Consider the following 22,955-nt stretch of genomic DNA (forward strand, 5'->3'; position numbering starts at 1 on the left):
ATATATATTTATATATTGTGTTGTGTTTTTAATTATGTGCTGCAGGGCCCCTCGTGAAAGAGACCTCAGTCTCAGTGGGTCCTCCCTGCTAAAATACAGGATAAATAAATGTATGAAATTAAAGCTGAGATAAAATTAAGCTAATGAATTAGCCATGGGCAAAGGCTGTAATGCTTTTTGAACTGGATAAAGGAAAATTTTCTGCTTCAGCTCCACTTGTCCAAATACGGCCATGACAGGCAGTGTTGAGCAAGTTCACACTTAAAATGAGATCGCTCAAGTTCATTTCACAATGATGATATGGGCTGGATACCATTTCACAATTTCAACATTCAGAGTCCAAAATATTAACTTGTTGAAGTGTTTTTACACTAAATAAGTCCCTCTGTAAGTCATCATTCACTCTCATGATTTATCCAAATTTAAGCCATAAACAGCATTGATGTGTTTCAAAAACACTACAGGGGAAGGGCAGGACATAAGCCATGTCCTCACAAAATTATAGATTATGAAAGTCAAAAGAGGGTCAATTTATGATGTACAGGTTTCAGTGAAAGTGGAAGCGATGTCAGCCAACATGCAAAAACAACAGAAACAAGTCAGAGAGTAATAAAGGATATCACATGACAATAAATACTGCACATGACTTCATGTAAGCAGCCATGTGTAGGCGCTGGTTTAACTCAGTCGGTACAGCAGTCACCCAAGCCACGGTCACAGGTTGCAGGACTTAACCTTGATCCTGGCGCTGTTAGATTCATATCTTCCTCCGCTCTCTCTCTATCCACATGTCCCGTCTCTCTTCAGCTATTCTATCTAAATAAAGGTAAAAACACCCTAAAAATAATCTTGCAATAATGGCTACATGTGATTTATGACTGTTTAGCTCAGCAGGAAGCCCAAGAAAGAGCTAAACAACATCCCAAACATGCCTTCATCATACACTATATGGACAAAATTATTCAACTGCCTGACCATTACACCAACAGGGACTGTAACTGCATTAAATTCACATGAACTTCTATATGGACATGCCCCCCTGTTCAAGCTTTTTTTAAGGCTTTCCACAAGATTTTGAAGTGTTTCTATGGGAGTTTGTGCCCATTCAGTCATTGTAGAGATTTTATGAAGTCAGGCACTGGTGTTGGACCAGAAGGCCTGGCTTGCAATCTATGTAAGGTGCTTGATGGGGTTGAGGTCAGGACTCTGTGCAGGCCAGTCAAGTTCTTCTGCACCAAACTCCTCAAACCATGTCTTTATAGGCCTTGCTCTGTGCATAGTCATGTTAAAAAGGAAAAAGGCCTTCCCCAAACACCACTCCATCCAACAACTGGCATTGGACTTGGTGATGTGAGGCTTGCATGCAGCTGCTTGGAAACCCATTCCATGAAAATCCCATTGCACGTTTTTTGTCATTACATTAATGCCAGTGGAAGTTCAGAACTGGAATGAGCAGTGATGGCAACTTTTATGCCCCATGCACCTTAGCAGTCATTGACCCTGCTCTGTGATTTTAAATAGAGTTGCTGTTGTTCCTAAATGCTTCCACTTTCTAATAATATCTCTCACAGTTGGAATATCATGGATGAAATTTCACAAAATGTCTTACTGCAAAGGAGGCATCCATCAGAGTTCCACACTTGTGAAGAATCTGCGCTCTGCAGAACGACCCATTTTGTCGTACAAATGTCTGCAGATGGAGACTGCATGACTGACTGCTTGATTCTCTACACTTGTGTCAACTGGTCTGATTGAAACACCTGAATATAATTATTAACAGGTGAGGCTAAGTACTCTTGCCTACACAGTGAATGTTATTTTGCTCTGACACCATCTGTGGGGTGTTGTTCAGATTGATGTGACATTTATCCTATGTCCTGAATACGCTAAACAGTGTATGTGGTGTGTCTGGGACAATATTTTACTCTAGAGAAAAACATTCCCCTACTTCCTATAAAGACTCTGCTGGTGTAACCTAATAAGCAGTTGATGTTAGCTCTCCCAAGTTAGCATGTCTCACAGCATAGACTCAAGAGATCAAAGAAAGAATTAGCAAAGAGATAACATCTTGATCGAAAGGGTAGGAAAAACAACAAATGGATCATGGAAGACATCCGTTTTACATGTCAATAGGATCAATGAGTGAAGGATAGCGAGCATGGAAGTGGTGCGGGGGAATTAACTCCAGGGGAAAATCCTTAGAGGAGAATTATTCCTCGTTTGATAATGGGAGCCTCAGATCACATAAGAAAGACTTCTATTCTTATTGATAAAAGTACAACTGCAGATGAGTTGTGCGACCCACTTTATATGGTGTCATTGGAACGTATGAGTGTTAATATATAGACAACATACTGAATAAGGTATGAGGGAAGAAATTCCACCGCTCGCCTTGACTTAATATGAAACAAATAGCTTTTTGTTCTGAAATGAAGAAACTACACTATGTAATGGGTTAAATGGAGGCTCTTAGAGGCATGTTAGTATGTGGGTGACAAAGATAAAAGCACAAGAGCAGCACAATGCAACCAGGGTAAACCCATTACTGTAAGTGTTTCTTGGAAAATTCAGTTCAAGGAAATAAAAAAGCTTAAATGTGATATTAACAATAAGCCCTAAATGTTTCATGTTCTCTCCAAAATAAAACATCTCCTACCTGCTCGGATGAGGCCATGGAGCGCTGCCACCCTGGCAGGGAGGGCCAGAGAGTGCAAATGTGAGAGCCTGAAGCGGGATGAAAGCTTCAAAGGCAGGGACCAAGAAAGAGACATTCAGAGACCAAGAAGAAAGAACATCGGGGTGTGAGACAGGAATAGACAAGTGACTCTCCAAGTAAATGTCACACAGTAATCAGAGCAAGGGTGGCTGATAAAACAGTCTGTCTAATTATCATGACAATATTTCCAGGGAAATCAGTCATGAACTTCATGAAATAAAGTATTTTTGGTGTTTGGTTTTGCTTTATCTTTACTTCCAACCTCGGTGCTGTCACCAGTTATTAATCTGTGCCAGAAACAGACTACTGCTAGACGTTGACATGTGCATGCACTCAGAACTAAGCAAAGCAGAGTCAATCAAGTTGTTCTGCTCCATTTGAAGTCTGTACATTTTCTAATTTTCTAGTTTGTTTTAAACTAATGAATGCCCTGTCTTCCTGTTCCCTGACCTGTGCAGAATTTGTAATGGAGTTACACTCAGTAGCAAAAGAAAAAAGAAGACAAAAAAAAAAAAGAAAATCATCAGCCTATTGAGCGTCCAGTCACAACCCCACACCACAGGGATTTAGTCTACATTTCTTTGAGCTTCTCTAATTAAATTACACAGAAAAACTGAATGGGAAATGCAAGGTTTCCTATTTCAGGAGTGAAAGAGCCAGAGAGGAACGGAAGAAGCAGAGTGTGCCAGAATGTAATTATGCAAGCAGGTTATCACATGGATACCATAAATATATGATAGGATTAAAAAACGCTTACAAAATCAGTTTCCTGGTACAATGTCTGTAATGCCTTTACAATAAGTTAATTGTTCAATATTTTGATAGTGCGATGTTTTAAATCAGTACGCAGTGTATTTATACATATGTGTATACCAAGTGTATGGCATTGTCCACATACATTGTCTTTAACCCCCTTTTTTAATACGCAGGCTTAACTGAACCTAAATGGAAGGATAGATATAAAAAGTTAGAGCTTTATACTTCTTGCAACCAAAAGATAAGACTTCTGTCTTTTCCAAGTATCATAGGTACCCTAAACATGTCAGTGGCTTGTGATAAGTGCATAAAATATGTAAAACACAGCTGCAGGAGAGTGTTTTTACATAAATGAATAAATGAATTTAAAGTAGAATAGCTGAAGCCTTCATACACAGAGCTTATAATAAGAATTCAGCCCCTTGGATGTTTTATTGATTTTATAAATTTATCATAGTCAATAAAATTTCTCGATTTTGACAGAAATAATTATAAAAAAAAACACAATTTAATGTCAAAGTGGAAACAGATTTCTACAAAGTAATACCAGTTAAATAAAAATATATAGAGTAGAATAAGTGATTGCATAAATATTCAACACCTTTAAAGTGACTAACCTAATTCAATAGAGGTTAAGCCAATTGATGCTAGTAGTCTCACAATTAGTGAAATGGGGATCACCTGAGTGCAGTGAATGTGTCTCAAGTGATTTGTGGAATAAACACACCTGTGTGTGGTAGGTCCAGTCAATACTTAATCAGTATTCCTGGCTACCATTACACCACAAAGACAAAAGAACACTTCAAGTAACTCAGAGAAAAGTATAAGTCAGGGGATGGATACAAAAAATGGCAAATTCCAAAGGCACTAAACATCCCCTGAAGTTCAGTTAAATTCATCATCAAGGAACATGTGTAAATCTGCCTAGATCAGGCCGTCCTCACGAACTGAGTAACCATGGAAGAAGGAGACTAGCGAGAGAGGCCACCCAGACTCCTATGACTAGACTACTCTGAAGGAGTTACAAGCTGTGGCAGCTGAGATGGGAGAGACTCTGCAGGCAACAACTGTTGCCATGGTTCTTCAATAGTCAAAGCTTTATGGGAGAGTGGCAAAGAGAAAGCCACTGCTGAAGAAAACACTGATTAAATATTGGCTAGAGTTGACCAAAAGGCATGTGGGCGACTTCATGGTTAAGTGGAAACCAATCATGATGAAACCAAAAGGCGCTTTTTGGCAATCAGACAAGATGCTATGTTTGACAGCACCAAATATTGCACATAACCACAAATGCACTATCCCCACTGTGAAGTATAGTGGTAGCAGCATTATGCTGTGGGGATGCTTCTCAATAGCCAACCCTGGAAAGCTTGTAAGTTTAGAAGTAAAATTAAACTGGCAAAATATAATAAAATCATGGAGGACAGTCTTATTCAGGCTGTAAGAGAACTTCAGCTTTGGAGAAGATTGATTTTCCAGCAAGACAATGACCAGAATGATACAGCAAAAGCTACACAGGAAAGGTTTAAAGATAACAAGGAGAATGTTCTGGAGTGGCCGAATCAAAGCCCACACCTCAAGCCAATAGAGAATTTGTGGCTGATCTTAAAAAGTCCCCATGCAAGCTGTAAGAGCTTGAGCAGTTTTGCAAAGAAAAAGGGGTAAAATTGCAGTATCCAGATGTGCAAGCCTGATTGAGACCTATGTACACAGACTCAGTGCTGTGATTGCAGCTAAGAGTGCATCTACTAAACACTGACTTGAAGGAGATGAACATTTATGCTGTCACTTATTTCACTTATTTTATTTTGTACATTCTTTGTCTCCTTTGTGGTTGCGTGGGGCTGCAGCCAATCCCGACTGTCACTGGGTGAGCGGTGGGATACATCAATGAAGGTTTGCCAGTCTTTCAAAGGTTTGGACTGAGGGAGGGAGCCAGAGTACCCCGAGAGAACACACATGTAGAGGGGATATATGCAAACTCCACATAGGAACGCCCATTTGACCGGGATCTAAACCATGCCTCGCTGTTAGGCATCAGCACCAACTCCTGAGCTGCTGTACAAAACTTAATGCCTCATAATGCTGTACATTTATTGATGGCATATTTATGCTGCATTATGTAAAGCATAAACATGGTGGACTGGCAGATTGCAAAGGGTGGCCGGCTGTCGAATATTGATGTTTACTTAAAATGCTTTAAGACAAAAATATATAGGAAAGGGTACTACTATAAACTTTCATAACCTCCAACTTGACCAAATTTGTGGAAAGTTTTAAGGCAGGACAAAAGTTTAAAGAAATTTTTTTTCTATGATTCTATACAGTACATTTTTGTTTTACTTATGTGTAATACAATTTAATTATAACATTAAATAAAGTTTTTTTTTCAATGTAGGCAATAAAGAAATAAAATAAGGTAAAGTGGTCCCATGTGTCAGAGGAAGCTATAATATAAAATATAAAATACAACAATACTATGGAAAAATGGGAGAAAAAAATGCTTCTTACAAAAGTTAAAACTCAGTGTAAAAGAGACTGAACAGTAAATACCTTGTATTGAAAAAATATTAAGATATGTATGAGTGAGGTGAGGACAATTAGCCAAGTGGCCTTAATTGGTTATTTAGGCTCCATCTTTAAAGGTACCCTTAAAGCCAGTGTGGAATATGCATATTTCAAAACTAATTTGATAGGCTGCATTCCTTATACCAGTGCAACCAGTGTACCAGTATACTGCATGGTGCAAATTTTCCATTCGTATTCATGTTTTATTAATGAGGGCCTTTTTATAAATCAGTGATTGCACCCATAAAGTAGTGGCCAAACTGCTCTTAAATTGCATACATAAAGACGCCACTTTTTAGCAGCTTTTCTACCTCATAGCATCATAATCATATATTTTAAGAATGCAGTGTTAAACTGTTAAGTAAATAAAAATGTGCAGCGCTGTTTGGTTGAAAAGCTCCTCCAAGTAAGACCAGCTGAGGTGGGCAGTGGGACTCATGGGTTGGAGGTCGGTAGTACGGACTCTATATTTCACAACTATTACCACGGACCACATTTGCACTGGTGGAATTTATACTCTGGATTTTATGGTATATGAAGAATTTGAATGCTACAAGAAATTATGTCGCCGTAAGCAAAATGCCAGTGTAGACATATGAATTCTAGGGTTAAAGCTCAAATAGTTTGTTGGATTTTCATCATGCTGAGCACATGCATTGTAAAGGATGCAAACATAACTGTGTATTCATTGTAATCAGCATCCCTGTGCCTTAGCTTTACCCCCTACATGGACTCCAGAATAGCCCACCATGAACATTTTAATGAACAGCATCAATAAAATACCCACATTGGCTTTAGAGAACATATGCAAAAATCTAAATTTAGACACTGATATCTAACTAATGCTTTTCAACCTCAACATGCACACTGTAGTCTGAGTCCCTGAAGCCCTCTCTGCATGAATATGAGATTGAATACAACATATAGAGCACTGCTGTTTACTATCCAAGCTGACTGCTGCTATGAAAGATTTAGGCAAAACCATGTAGGCATCCTTTCTTCTAGAGTAAACTCTAGTGACAGACTGTGGTCAAGACATACTGTACTGAAGGTTGTGTAACAGCTAAACGCATCTGGTCCTTCTTTTTATTTATTTGGAGTTGGCAGTCCGGTTTATTGGCAGGAATAAAATAAACTGGTATTATTTGTGCAAAATCAATGGTGGACTGGCCTTGAAACAGGATTTATTTATGTATATATGATAATCATAATCCTGAATCTTTTCTGTTCATGATAAATAATTTAATTTGTCTTTTTGCATTGGCATTCACTGCAGATCGATATTCTGTTGTCAAGGTTTAGGATGCAATTTCCAGTCTGTAATTGGCCAGCAAGTCTAACAGACTGTTGTGGGCAGAGGTATGAAGCTGTTCTCCAAACAGGCAAACACTTTGTGCATCAACAGAGAAACGATTATATTACAAAAGCAACTATGCCATCACTTAGAATTGTCTTCTCCCAGCCCTCCACCAATGTTTTGAATCTATTTTATCTGCAGATGCCTTGTGTGTGTCACAGTTTGACACAGCCTTAGTGCTGGTTGACATTTCACACCGCATATCAACTTCTCAATTGGAGGAGCTGGTGCATAGCGTGATCTGTCAGCAGGTGCTAAGGCTTTGTCAAATGCAGTGATACAAAAGGCAGTCTTCAAATAAAGGAACTGGGAGACAAAATGGTGGATGGTGAGAGAACTGACAGGAGGTGTAGCATCACCCAGTGAACCATCTACAGCCGCTTTTTCCTGACGTGCCTCCGGCCGACGCATCCACTCATCAGCCCTTTGTCAGAGAGAGAAAGGCTCACCTGCTCAGGAAGCCGAGCATTCAGACCTTTTTTAACCTGGGAGGCAAACTCTGACACTTAAGCCTCCAACTTTCAGTGTAGTTGTTAACCTGGATTCACTCGCTGTGTACAAATTGACAAAGAAATCACTAACAGGATTATTTCTGTTGCTTTTGATAATAATGGGCTCTGGAAGTTTTTAGAGTAAGAAAAAATTAAATGTCAATTTTTTTTTAGAACATGTTGGATGACTCTGATCTCCCAGAATGGGGCATTAAAGGTAGCACAAGTCATCAAAAATGTTTATAATTTTTCCTTTAGATTCTGTAGAGTGAATCAAGCATCTCTCACCCCCTGAGGAGGGCGTTATTGTATATTCAAAGTTAAATGACTTTTTAACCATTAATCATGGGCACTTCCTCTGAAAACACTCCATTGTGCCTTTCTAATGATGTGATCCATGCTTTTGTGGCTCTTACAGAACATTTTCTGGTGAGCCTGGAACTTTGCTGACTCTCAGGAGTCTTAAAAGATGAAATCCACAGCAGTAACTCTGATATTGGACATCTTTTCATCCAGTTAAAATCCTTTTTTCAATCATTCCTGTAGTTAGCTGGTTGTATTGATATCTCCTTTTATCCCAGAATGCATTGCATTCGGCATGTTGACAACTCATGGCAGGCTGTCATGTCACCACATCATGTTTTGCTAAACTGTGCGTGTGCACAGACTTTGAAACTGCAGAAGAGAGCCTGAATGACTCATAATAGAGAGAAGTAGACGCAGAGAGGCTGTAATTTGTCCCTCAGAGTCACTGCACTTGAAATAATGAGTCAAATTCCCAAAGTGAGCCAGGACTTTTTTTAATGTGAATATTTTGAAGACTTTTTTCACAGAATGATGATTGTTTCAATTGCTTAGTCCTAAAGAGATGGGAGAACAAGTTTGTGCCACAAAAGCCTGAGTTATTGATGTTTACTGTGCTTAATACATAAAAAATCTTTCCCATGCAGTCCCATAACAATTTTTTTTAATTTAAGTTACATTGCTGCAACACATATTCTTAAAGCCTAAGTTGAAGAAAGGATGTTTGAATGTGGAACACAGGGTTGATGTTTTACACGCCAGAAAAACACAATGGTTAAAAATAGCTCAGGGCCCAGTGGCTTAACTATAAATTGTAGCCACTTTTTCCCTTTGGAACTCCTCCTGAATGAAGCTACTTGTGCGTTTGTAGCCTGGAATTCTGGTGACCATCTTTGGTCTTTAAAGATTAAATCCACACTAACTGTAACTCACAGTTACACGATAAACAATTGTGGCACCTAATGTGGCAGTATAAGCTGTCTGACATTGGCAGAGAAGATTTGGCAAATTTTTTATGAGCGCAACCCAAATACTCAGCTCTGCTGCTCATCCCACAAATGCATGTTCCTCACAAATGTGGCACCACTTTGGATTTATACAAGCTTTCTAACAGTATAACATTTATTGCCATGCGTAGTTTATATACATTTTTCACTCAAATTAATCCTACAGCTATTGCAATGTTAATTCTAATCCTGTTAGCTTTTTAATGGCCATCAGGCTGATAAAGTAATGCTGGCTTTACACCTAAAAACTATTCAAGTGGTTTCAAAGTTGCAAACAAAATTGTAAAGTCAGAATAAAGTCATGGAAGTCTTGCTAATGTTGCAGCCCACTCTTGTGATCTCTATTGTTAGGTGTAAGGTGGTCATAAATCTCGATCCATGCAGTTTTAAGGCAGCCTTGCCTCAGTCTCAGTCAAACGTGTTTGATATTGTCAAATGTCTTTAGTCTGATCATATGCAAATTCTGTTTTCAATTACGTGACTGTCATCCACAATCATTCGGAGCCAGAGTTGTGCGTAAGCACATTAAAATAGTTGACTTCTCAAAAAATAAACATGAGTGTAGTTCAGTCTGGAGCTGCTGAATGTTGCTCAGAACTCAGGAGATGGGAAACTTTTCTTCTCAGAGCTGCAGTCAGATCTCTGCACCGCTATCTGTGCATCTTGTCTGTCAGTTCATTCCAGGCTGACATAATAGGTTCAGTAAACCTCTACTGGGTTTTTCAAAGTAAAAACCCCATCAGTTTATTTCTGTGGTGAGACAACCTACGTTTTCATGCGGTACTTTTATTCTGAAGTGTGTCGGGGATAGTTCTTTAGTTTTTTCTCATAAGCAATCTTACTCTAGTTGTGTAGGTTGTGACCCCGAGTCTTTGCAAAATCTTAGTCTGCGACTGAAAACTCAGCGACTTGCTGACAAATGTCTTGGGTGTCAGATGTTAGTCTTTTTAAAGTCTTTTCAAAGTTTTAGCAAGGTCCTCTTGTGTAAATCCACCCTAAGACATGCGTCTCTCTGAGAAATTGCGTCTCCACTGGGAGAACAATGCACCACCACCACTGACAGTACTCTTTTGCACTTCATTTGTGGACTTTACGTTGATGGATTATTTTTGGAGTGACTTTGAACTCCACAGTCTCGTGAAGTTTTCTGTTTTTGAATAAAAATAAATTAGGGAATAATTAAATTTAACCTCAAATGGTGATAAGAGTTGCGTGATAAAAGGTCTGGGTGGGCCTCTGAATATTTTTAACTTTCTAAGTGGGCCATGGCAATCTTTAGTTTAGGAATGGCTGCTTTAGAAATAAAGTTTCCCAACAACTTAGACGGCAAGTGGTGCTCTGAATATGAACTCTGTCACAAAAAAGATGTTTTAGAACAAATGCATACCAGTGATTTACATAATAACACCACAACATAGTTGCTAAATAGTTAACGGCAGCTTTATCTCAAGTCACTTCCTCTGGAAGTAAGGTGACAAAGCCTTCAAGCCTACACATTCTAATTTTGCTTGTAAAATGTGACAATGTAGACTGGGGTTACAAACTCCGCCATTGTTCTTTTTGTTATTCCATAACAATGAGAAGGCAAAAAAGTGCATGTCAACACTATGTTTGTGTGCTTGTAGCAAGTTTTTCTCTCTTAAAAATTGCTCCCCTCTGGAGAAAAAAAAGACTGTTTTTGGTAGCTTCTGCTTACTGTGAGAAACTGTTCCCAGCACTTGAATAACAAGACCTGACATGTCATAGCTAAAGAAATACAAAAGCCTGTTTTCTTGTTGTTTTTCTTCACCGAGTATGACAAGCACAGAATGCATTCACACCCAGTTATTATACTGATAGCCTGCACCAGACACTAATATCAGCGAGGATGTTGGATATTTCTTCCTTTCCCCTGTTTGTTTCTTGGAACTTTGTAGTCATTTACCACATAAACTGTTTGCAGGGACCACAAATATACCATTAATATCGCTCACATACTCTCCGATGATAGTGGCTGTTTTTCTATCCGACATCCCTCTATGAGCTGTGGGTCTCTCATATTTGTTCGCCATCGATCACAGCGGTGTGGCGTGCACGCTGCAAAAGCAGCCGGTGGGGAGAGGCAGCATTTGCAATCAAACAGAGAGGAGCGGTGTGAAATCTCAGGAAGAGGCAGCTTCCCCCATGCCCGTGGGCAGGGGATCAGACGATGAGGAAGCCTGCCTCAGACACTCAACACCTCCCACTGGCACCCTGATGTAAGCAGCATGCAAACCCACCCCTCACATGTATCTGTCAGCCGGGGGGGTTAAGCTCTGTGTGTACCCCACTCTGTAACTGCACTGTGGCGTGCGTGCTTTGCTGCTGCAGCGGAGGTGATTTTAGAAGAAGGTTCACTGTGAGCTGTTGATGAGGTGCTGAATGTGGCAGGAGGGGGAAATGACTGTTTTTCCTTTTTCATGATATTGCTTTAAGCAGGCAGATGCTAGTGACCCAATATAAAAGGTGCAAGGCTATACCAGTACAATCCATCTCCAGAAGTCTCCAAAAGGAGAAGAATTGTGCTTTGCAGAGAGGAAGAAATGTCATTGAGTCATTGCTCTTCAAAACCAAATCATAAGCCCCCTATATCCAGTCAGCCTGTTCCATAACAGAGCTGAGGTTTGCCCGTCTGTTCAGCAATGTCCACCTTGGCTCTCCATCCATGACATACAAGACTATAAACTCTAAAGGGTTTGTTCCAGACTCAGAGCAGATTTATTTCAGGTGGAGAAGCAGGCGAAAAAGCAGGCCTGAGTGGGTAAGAAAAGTCTCCCGCCGTGCCTTTGGCTGCTCCCTCGCCACCCTGCTCATTGTTGACTCATTTGATTCATCCCATCTACCAAATATTAAAAACAATGATCGCTTTCAGCCGGGTGTGGGAGTGTGTTTTGATGTGCAGAGCAGACGGTGTTCTGCCACACTGTGAGTGGGTACTACAGCTACAGATGGCTAATAGCCACAGCAAAAGGCAGACACAAAAGTATAATTATCAGTATTGATTTTTCTGGGGTGAGAGATAGATTTGTGTGTGACAGAAAGGTCAGAGCAAGCAAATGTGAAATTGTTTGCTTTTTCAAATGATACACCCCATTATAACAGGCTGTCATAACTACATGATAAACAGGCTATTATTACTACACGCAGGGGAACGTCTCAGTGAAGGCATGTGCAACTTAATTATGAACACTATATAGCACCAATGACAGCATGCTGGCACAATTACTCCAAGACGACAGGTTGCAGTTTAGACCTCCGGTTTGTTAAATTGCATGTTCAGAGGAGACTATGTCAAAGCAACTATAAATATAAACCTATAAGACTTAACAGACAAAATAATGACCTGCTAATATAGCTGGTGTTAGTCCATCCACGCTCCCCCTTGATGACGCAGGATCTTGTCTTGTTTGAAGGTGAACCTTCATCCCACTCTGAAGTCCTGCAGCACAAGTTTTCATTGAGGACATCTCTGCACTTTGGTCAGGATTGAGGAAAATCTGAATGGAGCAGTCTCCTAGTCCCTGTTGCTGAAAAGCACCCCCAGAGCATGATGCTGCCACCCCCATGCTTCACTGTTGGGATGGTATTAGGTATTTGCCTGGTTTCCCCCAGACATAATGTTTAGAAATGCAGCTAAACAGATCAATCTTGTTTTCATCAGACCAGAGAATTTTATTTCTCACTGTTTGAGAGTCCTTTAGGTGCCTTTTTGCAAACTCAGTGTGGGCTTTCATGAATTTTGCACTGAGGAGAGGCTTCTGTCTAGCCACTCTGCCATAAAGCGTAAATTGGTGGAACGCTACAGTGATGGTTGTCCCTCCGGAACTTTGTTTCATCTCCACACAGGATCTGACCATCAGGGTCTTTGTCACCCCCCTTACTGAGGCCCTTCTGCCCTGAAAATAGGCTGTCATAACTAAATGATAAGAAAGCTATTACAGCTACATGCAGGGGAATGTTTCAGTGAAGGCATGTTTAACTTAATCATGAGCACGGCTAATGACGGCATACACCAGCTAGTACTCTAAGAAAGGATTTCAGTTGAAAATAGACCTCTGTTTTGTTAAATTGCATGTTGAGAGGAGAATATGTCAAAGCAACTTTATAAATATAAGCATATAAAATTTACATAAAGCACTAACACAATAATGGCTCGCTAAAATAGCTGGTATTAGCGCCTCTATGCTCCCCTTGATGACGCGTGATATGTGCTTTGGCACTGTCGGAAGAAAATGGCAAAGCTTTGCCAAGCTAATATGTATCTCGCTGTCGTTGCTCATTTTCTGGCCTTGATGATGATGAGCATGGATCAGAATGCGCTTTAATTCCTGCATGGTATCATTTTTTTTTTTTTTTCCCTTTCAGATGGCGTTTCATCACACAAGTCCAAATTATGATTTCTAAAAACACAGACGACCTAAAGTCAATTACCAGCCCAGCAGCCAGTGAAGATGTGGCAATCAGAGCAAACCTTTTTGTCTTTTATCCCTCTTTTCTGTGTGAGTTCAAAGAGAAATGACGCATCAAATGTGCCCAAAAATGGGCCATTTCTTCATTTCTGTCTGGGTATGAAGTCACACCATGCCCCCTTTCACATGCACCCACATGTGATATCTAATTCATAAAGAAGCAAACCAATTGTGGCGTGTGAAGTGTTTTAGAAAACAGTTGTAAATGTACCTTTTTTTCTCGCCGTACACAGATTTCTTGCCGGGGAGCTACACTGAATTGGAGACGAAGCCGCTTGGTGTGGCATAAACCTCCTGGAAGCTGTGGAGAGGTTTTAATCAAGTGTGAAATCCTTTTGGAGTAGATGCCTACACGACTGTGCTTGTGCTGGGAAGCGTACTCCTCAAACCCCTCTCTCTCTCACCCCAACTCTCTTCCCATGAACATCTTCTTTTTTTTTTTTTGTAGTGAGAGTCCATTTCGCCGCAGTGATGCATACAGACAACGCTCTTAGCTTGAGCTGAGAAAATGAAACTCCAATCATCAAGCACAAGACGCTGCACTCTTGCTTTTGGTTGCCTGTTGGTTCTCTCAGAGCTCCAATCTTCAGTTTCTTTTTTTCTAATTAGCCATAAAAGTGCAGTCAATTCATTTGAAAAAAATCATTTACATCGACCTTGAATACAAAAAGAGGATGCACTCACTACTTCTGCATAATGATGTAATTAAGCATGATTCAGGCAGAGCATCATTCACTTGTAAAGTAAATGTATTAAAGGGTCTAAAATCGTTCAATTTAGGATAATGGGACAGTGAGATTAGCAGCAACAATAGATAAAGCTATGCATTCTTTAATTAACAATGGACACTTGTACATGGATTAGCCACAAGAAATGCACATTTTAGACATGAATATGCCAATTTTAACAATACCTTCCTCACATTTTTTTTTAAAAAGAAGCTTAAAATCTCACCCTGCCACCACACAGGCCATCTCCATCTGATTGATTGGATCTTTCAGTGGGTCAGATGCATTTTTTTCCAGCCTCAGAGGTCTGACATTTTGCAGGATAATTATCTCACCACTGGTCATGAGTACAATACTGATGCTACGTCTCATAGGCTTACAGTCAAGCTGGCATTTTCTCTCTTTCAGCTGTGAACTCTCACCACCGCCTCTTAATACGTCATCTCTTGTGGTTGCATCATTCACATGCAACATCTTTCTGCCCGTTTAGTGTGCAGCTCTGAGCTCCCTGTTTTTCCGAATACACTCGCTTCCCTTCCACACACTGTCCTGTCTGAGCCTAAAAAACAAGACGGCGCCTCGGTGATGGACGTGCTCTTTTATGGTGCGGACAGCGCTGTGGCATTACAGTAATGCATTTATCACAGCAATCAAAAAAGTTTGCATCGCAGACCAACAGATCTTCAGCTCCTCTCCTAACAGACATTGATTTGGCCGCGCTCGTCTGAGTCAGAAGGGATAACAAAGATAAATTGAGTGGTATTTCCATTAAGTCTGGGCTGTATGTTTAGCTTGTCAACAGGTGGGCTGCTTAACAAGTCTATTGGCTGCCAGCTGCACATTTAGGGTAAACAAATCCATGAGACCTTAAGTGCTGATTTACTTTCATAAAACGGTGCGATCCTCTGGAGCAATGGCTGAGGCACAAAACTTATTTTGGAGCTTTCACAGCTCGTACATTAAAATGAGGTCACTGGGTCATGGGCTCATTTATTTAATTAGGAACAGTTGAATAGAAAATGGATGATAATCAAGGGCAGAGAACTCATTTCAGCACTGTCAATCAATAGCTCATTCAACAGTAGTTTTGCCTGAAGGGTTTCAGCCATTCCATTAGACACCAAACAGAATACAGTGCATTCACAAAGTATTCATCCCCTTCACTTCTTTCAGTGTTGGTGTGTTACACCCTGATATACAATCATTAAAATGTTTTTTTGCCCATTAATCTACACTCAGTAACCCAGAAGAAAAAAGTGAAAACAGAATTTTAGAAATGTTTGCAAATTTATTGAAAAGATAATAATACACAACTATTCAGACCCTTTACTCAGTGCTTAGTTGAATCACCTTTGGCAGCCTTGAGTCTTTCTGAATATGAAGCTTTGCACACCTTGATTGGAGGATTTCCTGCCATTCTTCTTTGCAAATCCTCTCAGCTCGGTCAAATTGGATGGAGACTGTCTGGACAGTCATTTTCAGGTCTCTCCTGAGATGTTCCATAGGATTCAAGTCAGGGCTCTGGCTGGGCCCCTCTAGCACGTTCACAGAGTCGTCCCTTAGCCACTCCTGTGTTGTCTTGGCTGTGTGCTCAGGGCCATTGCCATGTTGGAAGGTGAACCTTAGGCCCAGTCTGAGGTCCTGAGTGCTGTAGAACAGGATATATCTGTACTGTGCTCCGTTCAGCTTTACCTCAACCCTGACTAGGCCCCCCCAGTCCCTGCTGCTAAAAAGCACCCCCACAGCATGATGCTGCCATCACCATCCATCACTGTTGGGATGTTATTGGGCAGGTGATGAGTGGTGCCTGGCATCCTCAGTTCAGTCTTAGTTTTATCAGATCAGAGAATCTTGTTTCTCAAAGTCCAAGAGTCCTTGAGGTGCTTTTTGCAGACTCTAATTGGGCCTTCATATGTTTTGCACTGAGGCTGCAGCCCTTCACCACTCTGCCATAAAGCCCAGATAGGTTAAGGGCTGCAAATCTGATGCCAGTCAGGACTGGTTGTCCATTTGGAATTTTGTCCCATCTCCACACAAGATCTCTTGAGCTAAGAGTAACCATCAATTTCCTGGTCACCTCTCTTAAGCTGGGTATACACTGTGAAAATTTAATACAATCTGGCAACATATTTTGAGTCACACAACTCACTTGGAAGTCGAACTGACTGTCATTTCATCATTTGTCGGGCTCGGCACAGAGGGATAAAATGACCGACCACGACCCAACTACGGCCCAACCAGCTGCTCTTGACTAGTCGGATGGAATTCCGACGTTTGATATTTTAGTCATACGACTCCAGACAGTTCCACAGTGAGAACACAACCAGAAGCAGAATCTTCAACCATGGGGCATTTTCCCCTTTGAAAACGGTCAGACAGCATTTTAAATCATCATGACAACAGCAGGAATGACTTTCTAACCAGCTTTTGGAAAAGCCCTGGTTGTGCCAGACTTCTTCCATTTGAGAATTTTGATGGCATCTTGGGAACTTGTAGTCTTCTCCAAATCTGTGCCTTGCAACAATCCTGTCTCTGAGCTCTGCGGGCAGTTCCTTTGACCTCATGGCTTGGTTTGTGCTCTGATATGCATTGTCAGCAGTAAGGCCTTCTATAAAGAGGTGTGTGTCTTTTTTAAATCATGTCCAAATATTTTAATTTGCCACAAGTGGACTCCAGTCAAGGTGTAGAAACATCTCATCAAAGTTTAAGAGAAAGGGGAGGATATTTTAGTTTTTTCTCTTTAATAAATTTGTGAAATTTCTAAAATTCTGTTTTCACTTTGTCACTCTTGGGTATTGAGTGCAGATTAATGAGAATAAAAATTATTTTATTACTGTATTATCAGGCTGCAACATAACAAAACAGACAAAAATGAAGGTGGTCTGAATACTCCCTGAATGACCTGTTTGTATACAGCATGTGTGCAGAGTATGGTGTCTGTTCTTCCTTTTCTATCATTTTAAAACCCATCTGGATTGTATTTTCAGCAAACAAATCAGCAGTAATAGAAATCAATCAGTGCTGTTTTAACAATAAGGTGGTATCTGGCAAAAAATACCCCACAAACAGCCGTCAGATACTTCTAAATGACACTCACACAGCATGCTTTCTCCTAAATGTATCACATCAGCTAGCGGACTACACACACTAGCACTCATTACACAGTGCATAGCAACAGCTACATAGCAACTGCTGCTGCCTGCTTAGCAACAGCTGCAAAGACATCATGGAGGGGGGTGGGTTTCATGGTGTGTTTCAGATGACACCATTTCTGTTCACAAATGCCTTTTTATGATTTTTTTTTTTTTTTGGAAATGTTGTTTTGATGTTTATCTCCATGAAAGCTCTCTCGCTCATGATTTCTCCCACTTTCTCTCTCCCTCTCACAGACATCCGCTCCCTCCCTGATGTGGCGATGACCGGAAACTGTACCAACGAGTGCAGCGAATTGGGCCACTCAGACGCCTGTTGGATGCCCGGGCATCCCTCCCCAGTACGCAAGACCAGGAACCCCCCGAAACTCTCCACCTTCGTGCCTTACCAGGAGAGAGGGAGCCTGGGACGCCTGGCCAATGGGAGCGCCAGGCTGGGTGGAGAGGAGCAGCACCGCTCGCGCCTCCCACCCTCTCGCAGTGCCTATTCCAACAGTGGTCACGACGCCAGTCAGGACTGCCCGCTAGAGGAGATGCCCCTGAGCGTGGCCTCTGAGTTCCCGCCCACCTCCCCTACCGCCCACACTCCAAAAAGAGAAATCTACCTGTGAGGAATATCGTTGTCGGATTGGTGCACAAATGAAGAAAAAGATACACCCACTTTAGTAGGAGGAACAGGCTGTCCACATGCTAAAGCCAATGCCCGTTTTGTAGGAAACAATAGGCTGTGACTCATCAATCACTGGCATGAACACTTGCTTTTAGTCATTTCCTCCTTAAATTATTAATTTATTAGCATATTTATTAAGGATTCCACAAAGTTAATTGATGCACTCGCTCATTTATTTATGGTGAATCTTGATGGGTACAATTCAAACGGTTCAAAAAGAAATGCAGATGGTAATTGCTACTTTAGCAGTAACTAATTATCGTTGTAGTTAGCCAAGTCCCATTCTGTGAAGTGATCTCTTGAATTTGAAAGTTGTGATCAGTGCTCTTGTGCCATGATTAGATCTATAATTTACTAGACAGCCAGTCAGGCCCTATCAGAAGGCATATGATCAAATGAAAAGGTCTCTCTTAATGTACAGTGCTGTAAATACATTTTGAATGGTGTGTTCTACATATATTTTTGTCTGGCATAAGCTGAAAAAAGAGAAAAATTGCCTCAGAATTTTTAGCATATTTAAGCTTTTCTTTGCTGCTGCTGTTTAGACTTGATTGAAATCATCTCCAGACGTGGAGCTCGATGTTGTGGTAGGCATTTATCCGCTCCATACAATCACACACACACACACAAATACACACAAACACACCTTTCGACCCATAATCATAGCAGAATGGCCTTTACCTCCGCTCCCCGTAGAGCTCCACCACTGGTGGAGAAAAGCTGTGTGGCAACATTTAAACTGACATTATGTTCCACCGACTCTCAGCACTGTGACCTATCGTTCATCATGAAAACGGTTGACTTGGCCGCAGTACCCCCCGAGTCACAACGACTGAATGCTGAGTGCTGATTGGCTTCTCTCATAAGACCTTGTGACTCACACTTTCGCTGATGAAACCATACCAGTGTATCAGTGTGAAACTGCTCCTCTCTATAGTGACAATCAGACCAGCTCACAATCTTTTCTCCCTTAAGCTCAAGCCCTCCTCTCTCACCATCCATAGAAACTCCCACAGATATAATGAATGCATCAGAATTATTCACATGAAAGGGCACTTGAGCATACAGAGCCATTGTAAAGACTTAGTACTTATGAAAGCTAATATACTACTTATGTAAACTACCTTCAAGTTCTGCAGGGCATCTGGCTGCAGACCTCTGTTTGTGAGGCATTTTAAGCTAATCTGTTGCAGAACTCTACAATAGGGTGACTTACATTTTATCAACCTAACCCTAACCATTAGGGTGCAGGCAGCTTACCCTAACCCCCTTTGGATTTTTCTTAGTTTGAGATGTGTAATTTTGTGATTTTTATCTCCCTCCCCCTTACACGAACTCTAACCTTTAGGGTACCCAACCCTAACCGTCTTTGGGTTTTCTGTAGTTTGTGGTGTGTAATTTTCAATTTTATCCCCCTCCTCTTAACTCTATCCTTTAGGGTGCCTAAACCTAACCGTCTTTGGGTTTTCCTTTGTTTTTAGTATGTTATTTCCAATTGTATCCCCCTTCCCCTTCCCCTAACCGTCTAAGGATTTGGGCCCTAACCCTAACCCTAACTGGGTTTTCCATAGTTTGTGGTGTGTCATTTTCAATTGTATCCTCTCCTCTTTACCCTTACCCGTAGTTTGTGGTGTGTAATTTTTAATGTTGTCCCCCTTCCTTTACCTTATGGTCTGGACGCCTAACCCTAACCTGCTTTTAGGATTTCTTAGTTTGTGTTGTGTTAATTTAAAACTAATCTCCCTCAATAAATTTCCATTTTTTATTCATTTAATTCTGCTGTTGTGAAACATAGCCACTTACTGTACCGTCTGACAGCAAGTGGAAAACGTACGTCATTCTGCACGCCATTCTTGTTCCGGCTTGGGTAACATATGTCACTTCCTGTTTCACGGTGGAAGTCGCCTCATTGTAGAGTTCTGCAACAGATAAACCCAAAACACCCCGCCATTGAGGGCTTCAGCCAGATCCTCTTGAAAGTTCTTGATTTTTTTATGTGCTTACCAGACTTGTGCATCTGCAGAGGTGAAAACAGGGCATGCTTTGTGAAATAAGTGAATTAAAAGTTTGGCCATCAAGACTAATGTAAAGAAATGTTCAAAGAAATCCTAACTCTACCAAGATTTTAAAACATTTTTTGATTTCCTGTCAAAAGAGGATCTCTAAAATCTGACTGAAGGAGACAGACTCCATTTACTGCAACTGCAGTTAATTATGATTTCCCTTGTATTGAGGACAACATGCTTAATAAATTATCAGGCATTTCCCCTCCTCTGGCTATTGAACAGAGGATAAAAAATAGGGCATGCCCGTGGGCTTCATTTATCTTTACAAAGATTTTTCCAAGTGAATCTGAAGGATACGTCTGAAGGACACTCTGTATTAGTCAGTAATTGGATGTTAATGATGACAACACGAGGCTGCCTTACAACATCCCGGCGCGAGCCGCTGTCTTTGATTTAAACATTGATTTGATTAGATTTGTTAGATACCTTTCACCTCTGCAGAGTATTTCCAGCATGAGATTGTGTCTCTGAGTAAGGGTGGAAGAGCCCAGAATGGACATTTCCTAATTAGGGTGAGTAATGAGTCCTGAGCGAGGGCATGTGTGAGCACACCCCCAGGACAAGGCACCCACCAGATAATGCAAATCTACCCTGCAGAGCTACAATCAGTTAAAAGGGGTATTTTTATCAGCACTTACCTCATCATGCTGCCATTGGAAAGTGCGTTTAGAATAATTAAACTGAAAACATATGGAAATTACTGGACATGGCCATGATTAAATAAGGTGGGCGATTATCCTGCCTTGAGGGGGAGAAAGCACATTATGCTGTTTTCAAAGCCATTTAGCGAGTGAAATAAAAATTCAAACAACAGCCATGATACACTGTGATTAAACCCCCACGGCTTCCCCCCGTCACTCTCTCTCTCCCCGACAAGCAGAGCTGTGGATAGCTGCTTCACCAACTCAAAGTACCGGGTAAGATCACTGACCTGGAATTAATGACAAGTGAGAAAGATAGCAATGACTGATAAAACCAGTGTCAAAAAGCCTCAATCACAACGTTATCTATTGAAACGCTTTGACTGGATTCAGATTCTCTACTGTTTTTGCATCAAGAGTTATCTCTGACTTGATTCCAGCCTAGGAAAATCTGGAATGTATCTTAAGATTTGTCACCAATAGAAACTGAAGTGAGAGAAACTTCTGTCTCTTCAAAATAAAAGCAAGCCTGGGCCTATTTTTCCCAGCCGTCCTCCCTGCCTCTCTTAATGAGTTGGACTCCAGCCGATAATGACCTCCTGCTACTCACCCCTGGAACAATATATCACCAGGTTTGACCTTTCTTTTGAACTCATGCTGAATGAACTGTGTTTACGTGTCTCTCTAACACAGAGCGAGCGGTTCTCCTTGATCAAAGTATGAGGGAGGACATCATGAAGCACCTAAATACACTCAAAAGTATGTTGAATAATGTTTAATTTGTACTTGACATTGATTTAATGTTGAATTCACTTGAGTATCTTTTGCCTCTCTGTGGTGTGTATTGTATGGTGATCATTTCTGTGGACAGATGGACAAATCGCTGTACTGAAATTGGCAAGGGGATATATTTTTTATTTCTTACACATCAAAGACTCTTAGCGTACTGGTTGTGTGAAAAAATAACGAAATCTTTCGGTGGTGTAGTGTACATAGATCTCCACAACCCTGTCAAAGCAGGCGATGATTTTAGCATGAATTCCAAAGATAATTGGTAGAAACTGTTTACTCTTTTCTTTTCTCTTTTTTCCTTTCTGAAATGTCAGTGCTGGTTCATATTCACAAGGCCCGCTACCCAAACGAACTGAAATTAAACTGAACATTTCATCTTTTTCACAGTTCATCTAGAAACAAAGACAATTGCCTTGAAAATACGTCTTTGCAAGAGAGAATCTAGTTGTTATCCTAATTGTTGGTATATTTATATAGGATAAAATGCTTGTGATGCCATGTTTTTGTACAGTTTTATGTACATACAAGTGAAGCTTTCTAAAAGTTCTGAGAAAAGCCGATGGCATATAAAAATTGTAACATGTTTTTTCTTGAGATGTGCACATCTTGCCTTGGTTGGATTGACCTTTGCTGAGTCAGTGTGAATGTGGCCGTTCTATGCCTGCACTGTAGTCATTCACCGGCTCCCACCTCCTGAGGACTTAATCAGTTTTTATGTTTATCGTGAACAGTGGATTGTCTTATCTTACCAGTTTGTTAAACTCCTGTGTTTCGGCTTTGTTCTGTTTTTCGCATGTTGACAAATTCTCTTGTAATACTGTAAGTCCTCATGAACTTTGTAATAAAATCACTTCAGGGAAAAAAAAGAATGCTGTCTTCATTATTTTCCATTATTATGCATCTCTTCAAGCCCACCGGCAACAATAGTTGCCAAAGTTCATCATTGTCATTTCCCTCCTATAAATACATTTTTAAATGTGCAGCTTTTTTTTATCAGTGATATGTGAGTAGAACCCGTAGGACACAGTCTCGAGGAAAAAAAAGTCTCCATGTACTTCCTGTCACATAACTTTGTTGAAGTGCTGACCCATTTTATCAAGAGCAGAACAGTGACAAATCCTGGAAACAATTATCTTATCATACTGATGTCTTTATGGTTGACATTTTTATATCAACTTAACCATTAAAGTCTCTAGAATAACAACCACCATTTTGTGGATT

The 22,955-nt window shown here is 40.6% G+C and overlaps 1 protein-coding gene across 1 annotated transcript in view; it reads left to right on the forward strand.

The window, feature by feature from the left end:
- Nucleotides 1-22,585, forward strand: part of pcdh1a (protocadherin 1a) — a 171,553-nt gene extending 148,968 nt beyond the window's left edge. Inside the window, exon 5 of the mRNA XM_041800591.1 lies at nt 17,803-22,585. Within this exon, the coding sequence (XP_041656525.1) occupies nt 17,803-18,176 (374 nt within the window). The 3' untranslated portion in view covers nt 18,177-22,585. The remainder of the gene's footprint in view (nt 1-17,802) is intronic.
- The last annotated feature ends 370 nt before the right edge of the window (nt 22,586-22,955 follow it).

The sequence above is a fragment of the Cheilinus undulatus genome, linkage group 12, assembly GCF_018320785.1.
Source record: "Cheilinus undulatus linkage group 12, ASM1832078v1, whole genome shotgun sequence".
Classification (NCBI taxonomy): domain Eukaryota; kingdom Metazoa; phylum Chordata; class Actinopteri; order Labriformes; family Labridae; genus Cheilinus; species Cheilinus undulatus.